General features: G+C 40.7%; 1 protein-coding gene across 1 annotated transcript in view; it reads right to left on the reverse strand.

Moving 5' to 3' along the window:
• SLC9A4 (solute carrier family 9 member A4) overlaps positions 1 to 15,172 on the reverse strand; it is a 57,653-nt gene that overhangs the window by 11,165 nt on the left and 31,316 nt on the right. Inside the window, exons 5-8 of the mRNA XM_030838683.3 lie at positions 12,489 to 12,691; positions 11,836 to 11,922; positions 7,824 to 7,894; positions 5,112 to 5,273 (exon numbers count right to left, since the gene is read on the reverse strand). Coding sequence (XP_030694543.2) covers positions 5,112 to 5,273; positions 7,824 to 7,894; positions 11,836 to 11,922; positions 12,489 to 12,691 — 523 coding nt within the window. The remainder of the gene's footprint in view (positions 1 to 5,111; positions 5,274 to 7,823; positions 7,895 to 11,835; positions 11,923 to 12,488; positions 12,692 to 15,172) is intronic.

Below are 15,172 nucleotides of genomic sequence, written 5' to 3' on the forward strand. Positions count from 1 at the left end.
TATAGCTTGTATATGGGAATTTCTCTAACCCATTTTTAAAAAGGAGTTTAAAGTCATGGCAAACCAGTTACTTTTTTCCTCCGTATCTATTAGGAACAGACACGTTTGTAAAAAACAATAAAAATCAATGATTAGGAAATACATTTCTGGAAAGGATACCACAAAGGGCAAACCAAATGTTTCACTGTTAGATTCAACAGAAATAAGATTATTCCTTCAAGGCTCACGGACTACACCATGTAGTAACCACATTTTGAATAGCACTAATCTATGCGGTACTAAATTTTTACGAGTACCTTTATAAGTACATTTATCTTGGAATTGTCCCTTTAGGGACTTTATCTCTGGTTAAAGAATAATGGGAAGAAACTAAAATCATATTTTACGAGGAGAATTAGACCATTGCCACCATGAAAATCAGGCCAGCTCAGAGACACTGGACCCTCTGAGATTCTAGAAGCAGTTGACTTCTTTCAGCTTTCTTCACCATAAGCACCCCTCCCTCCCCCCCCCCCCCAAAAAGGGCTTAAAAGCCAAGTCATGGCCAGGTTAGCAGTCAATGAACAATTGTCCTCCGAGGATTTCAGTCATGACATCGCTATGTGCAGAATTCTCATGTGACACACATATTTGATTTCAATCACTTCGGTCTAGTGGTGGTAATTTCTAAAAACTTATTGTATGAATAATATACGCTCACTGTAGAACATAGGAACAACAAAAATAGGAGAACTAAAGAAAATTAAACCCATCTTTCAGTACTATTACCTCCCTTGACATATTGGTGTAAACCCTTACGGAGCTGTGATGTTTTTTCTTTTCTGGCTGCAGCTTTTTGAAAAGTACACGTGTGCTGATGTGCTGGTACCTGCTTGCACAGGTCTTAGGATAATTGACCATAGAGACAAGAAGTTATTGGTTTCAAGACAGGCCACTTTTTAAGTCCCTTTCCCCAAACATTGGTAGCGATATCGTCATACATAGCAAGGATATTTTTGTAAGTAATGCACAATGGGTAAAAGATTTTTAAGGGCTTGGATACTGGATATCACAGGACGCCAGCATTTACTTAGCAATGCGATCTATCGACTGACTAATGCCCTTCCTACAAAATCACTGAAACCAGTTTCCATATCGCGGAGCTGCAAACGTCAACACTATTGATATTCAGTTACCACCCTCGGTGATTTAAACATTACTATCAGGGCATTTCAACCTAACTGTTTAAATGTCCTTCAAATAAAATTTATTCTGATTTAGATACACCCACGCATTCCCACAATCTGAACACATTCCTTTATTATGGTGGAAGGAATCTATTGCTAAACAGAAACAACAGCTAATCAAATAGTTCCACTTTGTGTGTTCATAATAAAATGACCAAATAGGAAAAAACTATGGGTAAAGTTAAACCTGAGATAGGAAATCTAACTTGGCATTCTCCCCAGTTTATAATTAACCACTCTGGGAAGGACCAGACGCAGTTCAAGCCCATTTAGGCTGCTGGCTGGATGTGAAGTACAGGGTTCCCAGCGGCACTGCCTCGTATTTATTCACACTGAGAAGCTGCAGCTATAGAATCAGAAGGATGAATGATTGATTCGGGCAATCACTGATGCATGGACTTTCCTACCTGCTACTTCGTTAGCAAAATCACTCCTGAAATGATATCATGAGCACAGGAAAGATACAATCCTCAGAAAAACTGAATGTTAGTGATCTCTAGGGCAAAAAAAGTAAAATTATAAAGTGAAAGTCTCATCGCTGGAACAAGATATAAAAGAAACCTCTATTACCTTAAATAAAAGACCACTGGTAATTTCATGGCCATTGAAATCAAACTGGGGAAATCTGCATCTAAGTGTATTTGAATAAAAAGCTCACATTTGCCTTAACTTTTTTAAAAAAATCAGATGCTATAATGCTGTAAAAAGAGGTTTCAGTTCTAAACACAGCAACAGAGATATGAAATCTAGTAGATGTTATCTTCATGCCATAAGACGAAGTCCCAAAAGGTCAAATATTTCCTGATGTATTTGGAGGAATCCATCCTCTTTTACTAGCTTTATACATGAAATCCAGGGAAATGTACGTTGACTGAAGGATGTGCCCACTAAGTAAACAATGGTACTAACAGCTCTTCTGTGTATGTGGTTGCCTTGTGTCTTCTTAGAAAGGTCACCAAGGTGACCAACACTGAGAACGAGTGAAGAATGCAGAGCTGTGGGCCCGGCTCCCTACAAGGCAACGTTCCATCATGGAAGTGAACATGGCATCAGAATCTTCATACTAGTGTCTTTGGTGTCAGAATGCGTGACTGTGAACTTATACCTGTCGTTATGTGATCAATTTAAAAATTCTTCAACTGCAATAAATTAATTTGTGCTTTTTAATACATGACATTGTAACTATTTGGGAATTTCTAAAGACAATATCTTGAAGTCACACAGCTTAGTGTGTTATGCCTATACATTTACTATAAATATTTTTTATCTTTCACTTTCTTCTTTTTTAACATCTTTATTATAAATATTTTAATATCTCTTCTCTTTAATAGTAACCAAATAGTTTTTAATCGGCTTGAGCCTCTACCCACTGATGTTTCTAAGAACTTCCTACTCATGGGTAAAGCAAGGTGCCTCAGAGTTCGAATAATAATCCAAGTCCATAGTCTATTTATTCCATAGGGTTGCTTTGAGAGTGAAATAAAATAAGGTACGTAAAAGTCAAGGAATTCCCTAGAATCAGCAGTGTCTGCCGTGTGCCACAGACAGCTTCTAGGGGTAGTGTTCTCCTGAAGGTCACAGAGTTTGGAAATGTAAACCTCTTGTAGAACAATTGCTTAAACTTCTAAAGAAAAAAAATATATGTGCGTTTTGTTGTTATCCTTTCATACGGAGTCACAAAAAGTGAGCTGAGTACACACTTCTTTTTCCTATTATTGTATGAAGGTTTGTTTTTTAAGAAATTACTGCTTTGATCTTAGGAGAGGAATTCCTTTTTGCTTGACGTCCTACAGATTTCTGATGAGATCAAATGAATGCAACTTAAATACTAAACTTGTAGTAAATATCGGTTTAAAAAATCTCCTCTCCCACCTCGGTTAACTAACCGGTTTGGGCTATAGGGGGAAAAAATGTCTCCAACCTAGAAGGCTCTCTTACTAATCTTGAGTCAATGTCTGCAAAATAATTGACTCAACACAAGGGCATCCTCTAAATGAAACTGGCTTAAAAATTGCCTTGAGGTTAGGAACTGGGAAACCTGCTTATGACCAGTGCAACGTAATGTACAGAGATTCAAAATATATTTTAGCACATGAGAGACTGATTCTCATTTGAGATAAGTGCCCCTACATTCCTAGACCAAGTGCTTACATCACTAGTGAGCAGAAGGTTGAGGAAGTTCCTCATGGTCTAAACTGCCTGCATCCGTCCAGGTCCAGCCCTCCTGCTGAGCGTTGAGTTAATTCTCATCCATCCTTCAGTGAGCAGGTCAAATGCCTGGGGACCAGATGAGGTTCCCTCTCACCCTCTCACAGCTCCCTGGGCTTTATGATCCTATGTTTGTGTGCCCTATTTTATTACTATCAAGACCCTGCTCCAGGGGTGCACTCCCTGAGGGCAGGGACCGTCTGCTTCCACAGGCTGTGGCACATAACAGGTGCCCTAGTACTCCCCTTCGCTAAGGGGATGCCCCAAAGTTCAGGAATCAAGTGAAGTAGGATTTGAAGGCAATATTGTAGAAAATAAAAGAATGCAAAATTATCCATGATGAGTGATATATCAACATTTTAAATAAAGACGAGATCAGTATCCCCGATCATTTTTTCTGCCTCAGGCTCTCATATGGCTCAGCACGGTGTTTCCAATAAATATTTGTTAGCACATTCCCGTTTTAGGACCAGAAATTTCCTTAAAGCCATGTAGTGGGCAGCACGCAAACCAACCAACCAACCACGAAAACAGTCTCGCTGAGAAATATGGCAGAAAGCTTTCTGTTTATACAAAGGTGCCCTCAGGGCTGCTCCTGGAAATGTTCCCCATGTAAAAAAGGTGATGGTGTTTCTGATTCATTAGCAAGCAAGGGATGAGAAGTAACACTCAGGTGTTAATGACAATTTCATTGCTATCTATTCTTAGCTCTTCTCTCAACTTGCTTTTCAGAGGTGAGGATGTGGGGAGATAATTGAAACTCATTATCTTCTGAGGACGTCAGGATGGAGGAGCTGGTGTTCCTTATGCTAAATATACGTTCTGACTAATTTCCCCAATTCGTAAACCATTTCTTGGGAGAAAACTGGGCATCTTTAGGGAGGGGGTGAATTCATTCTTAGGACATTCAAGGAGTTCTCGGTAAATGTCAGAGACTTAAAGCAGCTTTAAAAAATGTCTAACCAGCTCTTGGGACAATTGGTTTCCAGATACTCCAACTGAAGCACCAGGCTTCAAAGGGCATCATCTTGTAATGATGGGGTATGTATCAGTCTTACCCCACCCTCTGTTCCCCTGGTAGCCAGTTCCCTCCTTGCTCCTGTTCACAGCTGGTCTCACACAAACGCGGCATTCTCCCAATTGCACACAGATCTTTGCCTGAGACACAATTACAAACACGGCCTTCTCTTTAAATATCCCACCAATCACCACACCTCTTGCTCCTATACCACTCGTGCCCAAATCCAAGTTAGCATCTTAGGATGCTGACCTGGTCTCTCCTCATAGAATACAGGGAGAGAGATGACTTATGGGACAAAGACAACAGCAAGATTAGCAGAAGCAAATGAGCACGGGTGAAAGGGTAGACATGTCTAAACAGGAAAACTTGTAACGTATGCTAAAGATCTTCTATAAATTCGTTTGCCCCGCCCTCCCAAAGAAAGATGTCAAAAAACTCTCATCTTTTTGCTAGAAAGTAATTTTCAGAAACTAGGTGAAACAGATCGAGCATGGACCAAGCTATAAGATGCCAAGACTTAGATCTTATTTCTTCCATTTTTCCTTTGTCATATCTCTGCCTCTTCACTCCTAATAGTACCTTTAAATGGAACAATGAGTTAGTGCCCCTTGTAATTCTGACATTGAAAGTCTAGATCGAGGGCAGATGTCACTTACTGGTGGGGCATGGAAAAGGCTGTAGAACTCAGTATCCCGGTCTCTGCCATCTCAATAGCTTGTTTCATTTCCAGCTTCTTGTACAAAGAAACGATGCTCGATTTTGGCAGGTTCTCTCGGATTAGGATTTTCCGTAAATACTTATGATCAAACTTCTTAAACCTAAAAACGGAAACCAACAGTTTGGAAATCTTCAATCTCTGTATGTGTTATGTAAGTATATACTTTTTCTAGAAACAAACTACACTTAACTTTATTCTGAAAAACACCACGACAGTGCCTGGAACACATGTGACTTTGAACACATTTTTAAAAAAAATAATCATAGCATTTATACATTTTTTAAATAAAGAAAGAATGGCCTAGGGACCTGAATACATTGAAAATCAACCAAACAAAAGGAAGGGACAAGCTGTAATCAGTGTTGCTCATCTTTAAAATGAGACTAGGGGCTTCCCTGGTGGTCCAGTGGTAAAGAATCCGCCTTCCAATGCAGGAGATATGGGTCTGATCCCTGGTCAGGGAACTAACTTCCCACCTGCCGCGGGTCAACTAAGCCCGCGGGCCACAACTACTGAGCCTGCGTGCCGCAAACTACAGAGCCAAGGCGCTCTGGAACCCGCACGCCACAACTAGAGAGAGAAAACCTGCACACCACAACTAGAGAGAAGCCCGTGCTGCAGCGAAAGATACCTCATGCTGCAACTAAGACCCGATGCAGCCAAAAGTAAATAAATAAATAAGTTTAAAATAAATAAATAAAATAAAATGAGACGAATAGTGATAACACAGGAGAGTTAAGGAGATCATGTGAAAGATAATTCCTCTCTTTCTAATCCAGCTTCCTTATGGCTGTTGTAGTTTGCCTTCCAAAAGTCAAGTATGGCCATGCCACTCTCCTATTTAATAGCCTTTTTTTTTTTTTTTTTTCTTTTTTTTGCGGCACGCGGGCCTCTCACTGTTGTGGCCTCTCCCGTTGCGGAGCACAGGCTCCAGACGCGCTGGCTTAGCGGCCATGGTTCACTGGCCCAGCCGCTCTGCGGCATGTGGGATCTTCCCGGACCGGGGCACGAACCCGTGTCCCCTGCATCGGCAGGCAGACTCTCAACCACTGCGCCACCAGGGAAGCCCTTAATAGCCTTTTGATATGAGTTTTAAAGGTCAAATAGAACTTTATAGTGTTAATGGCTGTAGAGAGCTCCTTAGCTCTGTACCATAAAAGTGTGTCCCTGTCTTTCCAGTCATGTCCTCCTTTTTTCTCACCTTTTTCTCACCTTGTCACTCTCCCATATCCAAACCATGACATGTTCTCCCTTGCCTTTGCAGATGGAAATACACTGCTGCTACTGTGGTTGCTTGGCAGGCTTTCCATTCTTCTTGGCCTAGAGAACTCATTTATTTTCCAAACCCACTCCCATTTCTGTATTGCTATAGTTCTACTCATTTGCCTCTGTTATAACATGCGCCATATTGACCATAATCATTTGTTCAGGCTCCTTCTCTTCTCCCCCACCCCACCCCCAGGACCACATGTACTACATTGTGAAGACCTAGAACACAGTGAGGGTGTCTTACTGCTCTTGACACAGTTTAGAAAGTTATGTATAGATTCGGCTAAATGGAAGAATATTTAATAATGCTTCATTGGAATAACTATGGCATTTGAACTTAAAAAAAAAAATCCATGGCCTAAATTCTAGATCGGTGGATAGTCACAGAATTTAACTTCTATTTTAACACTGTAAGGACTGCTAAAACGATGCTTCTTTCTACCTCATAAAAAAAAAATCCCACTCAGGAGACTTCCCTGGCAGTCCAGTGGTTAAGATTTCACCTTCCAATGCACGGGGTGCAGGTTTGATTCCTGATCAGGGAGCTAAGATCCCACATGATCTTAGCCAAAAACCAAAACATAAAACAGAAGCAATATTGTAACAAATTCAATGAAGACTTTAAAAAATGGTCCACATCAAAAAATCTTAAAAAAAAATCCCACTCAAAAGCTCTCAGTTTCTGTGCCACCACCCTGCAAGAGCCAGAATTTTAAAGATCTAGTCTCTCTTGGCATCACCAACATCAATATGTTGGAAATGTCTACCATTTGGTTAATTGAACTACTGCTAACGCCTACATCCTCCAAACAGCAGTGTAAAACTTCAAAAATCTCGTCTTCCTCATCCTCAATAAACTCTCCTCAGGGAGACATATGGCTGTAGACTAAATCCAGAAGAGGATGAGTTCTGAAATGTGAGATGTTGTGGAGAAGAGGGCCCCCGGAATCATTATGCGGGAAGGACCTCCCCCACAATGGAGGAATCTCTTCCCCAGGATCCCTGATGACTCACCAACCCTCCTTTGCAGCCTCTTGAAGCCTGTTATTCCCTGGTTGTGCTTCTCGTATCACTGGGAAACTTGTCCTTGTTTTAAACTTAAATCTGGTGTCTCTAATTTCCACTCGTCAGTTGTACTAGTTTCCTCTAAAGCAACCAAGCCCAAGTTCACTGCTTCCTCCACCTGGTAGCTCTCCATCTCCCAGGACTTCTGCCTGCTTCTTGTATGGCATGGCTCCCAGGCCCTTTATCTTCCTGGCCACCTTCCTCAGGATTCCTTCTACTTTTATCGTATCCCATCTACCTAGCTTCCAGTGGAACCTTCTGAGGTTCCGCATGTCACATATATCCCTCCTTGGTGGTGAGACCTCTGCCTCCTTACTTGTCTCTCACTTGGTAGTGGCTCCACTGCCCACACACATCTTCAATTCCAGCCTTCAAGTGATCCATCAGCTGCAAAACCAAACACAGGGAAATGATTTGCTGATGAAACGTTAACCCTACAAGACACACAAGGAGGGTTAGTCCACCTTGGAAAACAAAGGGGGCTTTACTTTCCAGGAGCACACCCTCTTTTCTATCACTGTTCATGTAACGGACGCTTATAATGCCTTTCCCAGTAACACCACTTAGTTTCGTGATACAAAGCCTCTGCAGAGAATTTCTTTAATAAAGCACATAACTTGCAATGAAAACAAGGTACCTGCTTTGCTTTGAATACTATTTTTCTAGAATGATCTAGGAAATTTCTCATTACTGAGATCAAATGGATATAAAGCCTAATAATTAACTTTTAATTCTTTGAATTTCATTGAGAAAGAAAAGAATATGCCAGTATCCAATTTATACGACTCCTGAAAATATAATTCTACAGGTATTCTATTATAATAGCAACATATAACAACAAAATCTATCTATATGCCTCAGTTCTTTTTTTGTTTTGTTTGTTTTTTCTTCTTATTTTGGGCCGTGCCACATGGCTTGTGGGACCTTAGTTCCCCCACCAGGGACTGAACCTGCGCCCTCAGCAGTGAAAGCACAGAGTCCTAACCACTGGATCACCAGGGAATTCCCACGCCTCACTTTTTTTTTTTTTTTTTTGCGGTACGCGGGCCTCTCACTGCTGTGGCCTCTCCCGCTGCAGAGCACAGGCTCCGGACCCGCAGGCTCAGCGGCCATGGCTCACGGATCCAGCCTCTCCGCGGCATGTGGGATCTTCCCAGACCGGGGCACGAACCCGTGTCCCCTGCATCGGCAGGCAGACTCCCAACCACTGCGCCACCAGGGAAGCCCCAACGCCTCAGTTTTTATCTGATCATTTTGTCTCAGTATTTACATCTCACCATCCAAGCCAATTATACTACATTTGCCTTATCCAAATTGTTTATAGGAATTTAGGAAAAAACACAGTCTCTTCATAATTTATTACTTTACAAATAATTTAAATTTGTAATCATTGAAGTTTAACATGGCTTCTAAATTTTTTTGCAAAATAAATTAAAATACTAAGTTAATTCTGAAATAATTATGTACTCTCTACCAATAATTATACCTTTTTTTGAGAAAAAGAAAAATAAGAAAGGGGTGAAATATTCAAGTTGTATTGTCTTAGGTATATATCTAATTTCTTAAAATAATGAACAGGGGGATGAAGATAGAGACAAAAATCTTCAATCGGGTTAAAGCACTACTGATTATAAAATGCTCACTCCCTATCCCCATCTGTTGAATAGTTTCAAATGGCCTTGAAAATTTTTCATTTGCATTTCCTGGAATTAAAATTACTTTATTTCCTTAGGTGACTTTGGCCATGAAATTCAGGTCTGATTTTGAAAGACTTCATCAGTTTCTCCAGCATTAAAGTTATGGACTTTCAGGCATGAAAGAAACCTCCAAATTATGTGGGTCAATCATCCCCTCCAAGCCTGAATCTCTTGTACAGCAACTATGCCGAGTGTTTCTGGTTATTGCTTGCACACATCCACTTCACCTTTGGGTGAGCCATACAAGCAACTGTCCAGACACTCTTCATTAACAGAGCTGAAGCCTCTCACCCTATGTTTTCCATACATTAGTTCTCATTTCTATTTCCTGTAGCCACATGAAACGCCATCCCTTCAATACTGTGTCGGACTTAAAACTTAAAACAAACAGAGACCAAGATCGACTTCATTTTCACTTTTATCAGAGTTGTCACCAAAACTGCCACTAGGCCATGTCTGCTGAACTGGAAGCTGTTACCCCTTCTTTATTATAAGTTCAGGAAGAGCAGAAAATCCCATGTTCCATTAGAATAATGATTTCTTTCTTTCTTCCTTCCTTCCTTCCTTCCTTCCTTCCTTCCTTCCTTCCTTCCTTCCTTCCTTTCTTTCTTTCTTTCTTTCTTTTTTAGAACAATAATTTTGGAAGCAAGTCAGGCAACCCTGAACATTATTCATCATGATAGTTTTCTGAGGTGTCAACTTGGCTAGGCTACTCCCCTGTTATTATTAATACCCATTGAGATGTTGCTGTGGAAGTATTTGGTAGATAGGATTAAAGGTCACTGATCAGTTGCCTTTAAGTAAGGGATATTATCCTAGATCATCTGGGTGGGTCTGATGTGATCATTCGAAAGGCCTGAAGAATAAAGCAGAAGAAAATTCCACTTGCTTTTGCCTGGGAGTTCCAGTCCACCCTTCCTGATGGCCTGTCCTACAGATTTTGGATCTGTCTACCCAGCACCCGTAGTAGGTGAGCCAATTCCTTACAACAAAGCTCTTAATATATATCTGCTACTAGTTCTGCTCCCCTTGTTGAAGCCTGACAGAAACAATGCTAGCTTGGACCCAAAAGGGAGAGAGAGAGGATGAAATGAAAGAAAGCTACTGGGCCCCACATTCTACAGGCAAGAAGCAGGCTGAACAAACTAATAAGCTGCTAGAGTTACAGATGTAGAAAACATACTTATGGTTACCAGGGGGCAAGCGGGGCAGGGATATATTGGGAGAATGAGACTGACATAGACACACTACTATACATAAAATAAATAGCTAGTAAGGACCTACTGTAGAGCACAGGGAACTCTACTCGGTACTCTGTAATGGCCTATATGGGAAAAGAATCTAAAACAGAGTAGGTATATGTATACATATAACTGATTCACTTTGCTGTACACCTGGACCTAACACAACATTGTAAATCAACTATACTCCAATAAAAATTACAAAACAAAACAAAACAAAATTAGTAAGTCACAAACACCTGCTACTGTTCATGAAAAAAGAACTATGACTCAGTGGGTGGAGGGGAGAACACAGAAGGTGGAACAGAGAATCATAGAAGATTGTTCCCAGGACTGGAAACCAGGACTGGAAACCCAGGCAGACTTGGAAATTTGCTTGGGGTAGATGACCCCTTTTTTCCTTCCATATTTCCCCCTTTTGGAAAAGGAGTATCTATAGCTGTTATCTGATGACTGTCCTACCAGTGCATTTTGGGAGAAGATGACTTGTTTCTTGAGTTTCACAGGTTCAGAGTGAAGAGGAACTGTGTCTCAGGACGGATTATACCTAGAGCCTCACCCATCCTTGATTTAGATGGTTGAGATGCTGAGAGTTGGGTCTTTTGAACTCACAAGATTTTTGGTGAGATTTTTGGTCTCTGAGTTCATTCTATAGTGGATTGAGGCTTTTGAGATGTTGGGATCGGTTAATGTATTTTGCATGTGGAACAGACACGAGTCTTCGAAGAGCAAAGGACAGATGCGATAGGCAGAATGTATGTTCCCCAAAGACATCCAGGGTCCTAATCCCCAGAGCCTGCAAGCATGTTAGTTTTTATTCAAAGAGGAATTAGGATAGCAGATGAATTTAGGTTTGCTATTCAGCTGACCTGATGATAGAGAGAATACCCTAAATTACCCCCATCGGCCCAGTATAACCATAAAGATCTTTAATGTGGAAGAGGAAGGCAGAAGAGTCAGTATCAGAGTGATGCAGCATGAGAAAGCCCTGACTGGTCATTGTTGGCTTTGAAGACAGGACGGGTCCACAAGCCGAGGAATGCCAAGAACCTCTAGAAGCTGGAAGAGGCAAGAAAACAGACCTTTTCCTAGAACCCCTAGAAAGAAATGCAGCCCTGCTACATCTTGATTTTATCCCTGTGAAACTCATTGTGAACTTCTGACTTCCAGAACTGTAAGATAATAACTGTAAGATGTAAGCTACTAAGTCTACGATAATTTCCTACAGCAGCACCAGGAAACTAGTACAGTCACTGTTGGTGGAGCTGGAGAGGAAAGAGGCCATGTCTAGTGGCATATACACACCTCATCAAAGTTCTAAATCACTCCCATAGGTGACGAAGAGGGAACGTCTTATCAACTTATTAATTATGACCAAGAGATAACTTACACGGGTATGAAGCTCTTCGTTGATGGATTCTTTTTTATTGGTCTTTCTAACATCCAGGTACCTGACCAGAGGGCCAATTGTGATTCCCTAGATCATAAACCACAAAATAAAGCATTTTGTTGTAGTGAAGACTGTCAGGATAGAGAGCAAATCTATTGCAAATTTAGAACTTCCAATTTTAATGTCTTTGTTTTGTACTAGTTTCTCCTGGATAAATGCTCCAGTGTTTACTTTAGTTCTTACTTAATACCTTTACACTCTGCAATAAAAATAGGCCTGATGTCTATAATTTAAAGCAGGGATTTAGTTTCATTCCTTAAAATAACCTCCCATTAGTTTGCTGAGAGCTAATACCAGCTATAATAAAAACTATTTAATACCCATTGTTATCTCATTTTCAGCAATAGACATCCGGCGAGCTCTCAGTCACCTGTACAAAGGGATATTTTGATTGCTACATTTTATCAATTAAAAGGTCACAAAATGTCGAGGTTACAGGATGACCAAAAACATGATCTAGAAATATTTGGGAATTTAGTTTGGGCACTTGTCTGAAAATCAGATAAAGTGTCCCTTTCTTGGTATTTTACTAATTTAATACACAATCCTGAGAAGAATCGACTTATTTCAAATATGAAAGAAATTCTACCAACCTGAATAAATACAGTAAAATATATAACTACTAGAGTAGCTGTGACAAACATTTTCTTCCTAGGAAAAAGAGATAGAGGAAGCAAAAACGCAAGTGAAAAACTTCCAGCTCCTCGGACACCACTGTAGAAAATTATGCACTGGTCCTTGATGGAGAAGGGGAAAGTCCGAAACTGGTTACTGATATAGAAGAGAGCAAACACGCCTAGAAGGGGGGAAATACGTATTAGAGCAGAGGGTCACGAATGAGGAGACAAAGCAGCATTAGTGAACCCAAGTTGTGCGCATGTGCCCACAAAACAAGGCAACCTAATTCCATCACACCCATGGCAGTCTGTCCCGAACAGAACAGCGTACAAAACTTTTAACTTCTTGGGTAGCTGTGAGACGGCAGTGCTTCAAGTCAGAAGTGTTCTCTGGTAGTTTCCCAGCATGACTGCCTCCGTGCGTGTGCACGTGTGTGTGTGTGTGTGTGTGTGTGTGTGTATTTAAAGTAATAAATCTTGATACTTTTGATATAAGAAATGGTATATATTTTCTAATCTATTTTATAAATTTTGCTCAGCCTTTCAAAACTAAGAAAAGCAAGGGTATCACTTGGAGGGTAGAAGCATTTTTATCAGCTCATACTCTCCCTGAGTCAGCAGAGGAGGTGTGTGATTTTGAAGGTGACATTAGCCCTCGCAGTGCCTGGGGTCTGTGCAGGTGAGCAGATCTTTTGTGGTTGGTTTGGTTCTTCTTGAGGCTCGATGCAAAAAAGAAAGGAAGTTGGCAAGGGGTCCAAGGAGGGGTCTCTTACTGTCAGTAGGTGGAAGGTGGAGGGCAGGAGAGCTTGCTGAAAACACACAGGTGTTTTCTACCACATTGGTTTTTCATCCCCATGTGGCTGAGCTGCCACCCATGCAGTGGTTCCTAGTGAGAAAGGTCCCTTCACTGATGCTCTGACTCGTCAAAGCAGAGGTTTCCCTGGAGAACAGTAAACCTCTCGGTATCCTCATGTGGTTTCTAATCGCACAGACATCACAGCAAGCATCACTGACGTTAACTCTACTGCCCTGTAGATCCCCACAGTACTAGAACTGAAAGGGACCTAACAAATTTGTCCACACCCACTGTTCTGTGGTTGGGGAAGAAGCTTTTGAGTAGTTAACTCTCTGTCCAAGGTCAAATAGCTAGTTAGTAACAGTGATAGGACTTGATGTGATGTTATAAATTTATACCAGAGTACCCTTAATTCTTTTCTCTCCTGAAGACCCAACAGGCACATATATTCAGAGTTACTTTAATGAATATTTTTAATATTTCTACATTCTTGTTATTCTTTCCTAGCATCCTCTGATAGTAGGGACACTGACAGTGCAGGACACAGTAAAATTTAATTTTTCTCATTTTGTTTTGTTTGTCCCGGCTCCTCCACGGGCTAGTCCTATGACCTTGGGCAAAAGTCAATCTTTTCATGTACACATCTTCTCATCTGCTTTCTGGAGGTATTGAGTACTTACACCAGAAGGTGGACGTAAGGTTTAATAATTTAATATCTATGAATAACATAAAGCACGACCTTCTATGCTGTAAGCCTTCATGAGTTGAACTATTCTTAGCTAGGATGAGTCAGGCAGGAGTGGGAGAGCTGGACTCCGACACCTGGCTCTGTCCCTCGCTGTGACGTGGCCAAATCATTCTCCTGGGAACTGTTACATCATTTCTCTCAGATGGAAAATGAAGGAGCTGGGTGGCTGGTCACCAAGGGTGAAGCATCGTGAGGTCTCCCCAGCATTAATCTCCCAGCTGGTTTCTATGCTTGTTGGCTGGGCAGAAGCTCTGAGGTGGTACTCCTCTTGACATTAACCCTACTGCCCTGTAGATCCCTACAGTATTAGAACTGAAAGGGACTTACGAAATTTGTCCAGACCCACCATTTTGTGGTTGGGGAAGAAGATTTTGAGTAGTTAACTATCTGTCCAAGGTCAAATAGCTAGTTAGTAATACTGGTAGGACTTGTGAGATTATAAATTTATATCACAGAATCCTTAATTCTTTTCTCCCCTGGAGACCCAATAGGCACATATATTCAGAGCTATTTTTATGAATATTTTTAATATTTCTACATTCTTGTTATTCTTGCCTAAATCCTAAAAACCATTCTAAATTTAGAATGGATATGTTCAAGATGAATTCTGAGCCATTTCTCCTAATTTCTCTTTGAGCAATTGGCTTGAAAATACTGGTCAAATTCACGTAAAAAAATGCTTCAAATATTGGTTGAAGTCATTTAAAATTATAATCTCTTCTAATCAAAAGGTAAAGCATATCTTGTAGTTCAGTACTGAGTGTTCTTTCTAGCTCCAGAAACATAAATATACAAGTTAAATTAAAAGCCATTAGTCAAGACACCTCGTGTTTTTAAGTTAGGCATATTTTATAGGGGTGACACCAGTTACACTGTAGAGTTGCCTTTACTAAGCACTTTTCAAAAATAGAGATTCACTTCCTTTGTTTTCTATATATCACACTCAACCCTTCAATAAAACCACTTGTAATATTTAGGAGACGGTTTTCTAACAGTACTTGCCTTACAGTTTGTGAGATCTCACTTTTCCTGTAACAAAAGTATAAAAGAAAGCCCGCAGTTTATAATCTGTGTCTGATTTATGGTGCAAGAACTCATAAGCTGGCAAAGAAGTGA

The sequence above is a fragment of the Globicephala melas genome, chromosome 12 (genome assembly GCF_963455315.2).
Source record: "Globicephala melas chromosome 12, mGloMel1.2, whole genome shotgun sequence".
In the NCBI taxonomy this organism is placed as follows: Eukaryota; Metazoa; Chordata; class Mammalia; order Artiodactyla; family Delphinidae; genus Globicephala; species Globicephala melas.